We start from the raw sequence: 1291 nt of genomic DNA on the forward strand, positions 1-1291 counted from the left end.
GGATCCAGAAAATGGTTTTATGAGCTGCGAGGACAGAAGTTTCAGCTTTACAAAGTCCTGCAGCTTTAGATGTTCTCCTGGCTATCACCTGGTGGGACCAAGCAGGGTCACATGCACAGCAGCAGCTGAATGGAGTGAGCAGGTGCCACACTGTGAAGGTGAGAGTTACCTTTGAGCGCGCACTCCAAAAAAACAGAAAATATTTCTTGCCTACATGTGCACTCAATTGTAAGCTTGATTTGTTGTGTTCCATTTTATAACATGATTCCTCCTTATTCCCCAGCTGTCAAGTGCCCTCTTCTTGAAGAGCCTGAAAATGGTCGTATGAATTGCACAGACAGCCTGCAGGCTTTCAACTCTACATGTTCCTTCAGATGCAATCCAGATTTCCTATTAGATGGACACAAGATCCTGACTTGTAATCGTCGTGGCACTTGGACCGAAAAGAAACCCACTTGTCGAGGTAAATAAAACAGAAGATTAAAAAGAGGTTCCCATAAGAGAAAAAAAGTCAATGTTCTAAATATAAAACTGAGTTGATCCTGGGTCAGATTATTCACATTCGGTGGTGTTTCCACAGCTGCTCCAGTTTCTGCCACTGTTGTTACTGGTGGGGTTGCAGCAGGGGGCACCGCCTTAGTATCCGGTCTGTCTCTGGCTATGTGGGTTATGAAAAAACTGAAGCAGAGAGCCTCCAAGTTTGAGCTGAACAGGTAAATGTCGTTTTTTAACAGGTCAAATCAGAAATTTTAAGAATCAATAAACTCATCTTGTTTTCTTCTCATGTTGTTCCTCACAGCAGCTCCGAGGTGGAGGCACCACTCCAGGTCTACAAAAACAGCATCGACAGTCTCATCTAAGCATCAACTTTAAAAAAAAAAACAACACTTAAAAATAAATTTAACCAAAAAGGATTAAAGTTAGAAGTATGAATTTTCTCCCAATGGGAGTTTAATATAGAACATATTGTTCTACTACACATCAGTATGCTGGAAATCTATTTTATTTTGGCCTTTTTGTGAATGTTGCACAAGATTGTGGGTGAAATTGTGAAATAACTTTCTTACGGTATATAAATATATATATATATATATATATATATTTCTATACAGTATGTATTTATAGGATCTGTATTTCTACATATTTAATGTAAAAATAATCATTGCCCTTAAGGTCAGCTGCGTCTGTACATGCTTGGGCACATTTTTATATGCAATTAAACCTAATAAATGTGTTAAAAACTGAAAATGTATTCATTATATATCACACATCACCGTGTCCTATATTAGAC

At 38.3% G+C, this 1291-nt stretch overlaps 1 protein-coding gene across 1 annotated transcript; it reads left to right on the plus strand.

Annotated features, from left to right (window-relative positions):
* Window positions 1-6: 6 nt before the first annotated feature.
* LOC107081321 (E-selectin-like) lies at window positions 7-1043 on the plus strand. The gene is made up of 4 exons (XM_015369521.1): window positions 7-158; window positions 284-463; window positions 581-713; window positions 800-1043. Exons 1-4 carry the CDS (start codon window positions 20-22, stop codon window positions 858-860), a joined length of 513 nt encoding a protein of 170 aa, XP_015225007.1. The 5' UTR covers window positions 7-19; the 3' UTR covers window positions 861-1043.
* Window positions 1044-1291: the final 248 nt, after the last annotated feature.

The sequence above is a fragment of the Cyprinodon variegatus genome, unplaced genomic scaffold, assembly GCF_000732505.1.
Source record: "Cyprinodon variegatus isolate N-32 unplaced genomic scaffold, C_variegatus-1.0 Scaffold4162, whole genome shotgun sequence".
Lineage (NCBI taxonomy): Eukaryota > Metazoa > Chordata > Actinopteri > Cyprinodontiformes > Cyprinodontidae > Cyprinodon > Cyprinodon variegatus.

What these genes read in the sequence shown, in the direction of transcription:
- LOC107081321 (XM_015369521.1), top strand. Translation starts at nt 20, where the DNA reads ATGAGCTGCGAGGACAGAAGTTTCAGCTTTACAAAGTCCTGCAGCTTT. An exon ending in AAAGAAACCCACTTGTCGAG is followed by an intron (nt 464 to 580) that starts GTAAATAAAACA and finishes GTGTTTCCACAG; the next exon opens with CTGCTCCAGTTTCTGCCACT. An exon ending in TCCAAGTTTGAGCTGAACAG is followed by an intron (nt 714 to 799) that starts GTAAATGTCGTT and finishes TGTTCCTCACAG; the next exon opens with CAGCTCCGAGGTGGAGGCAC.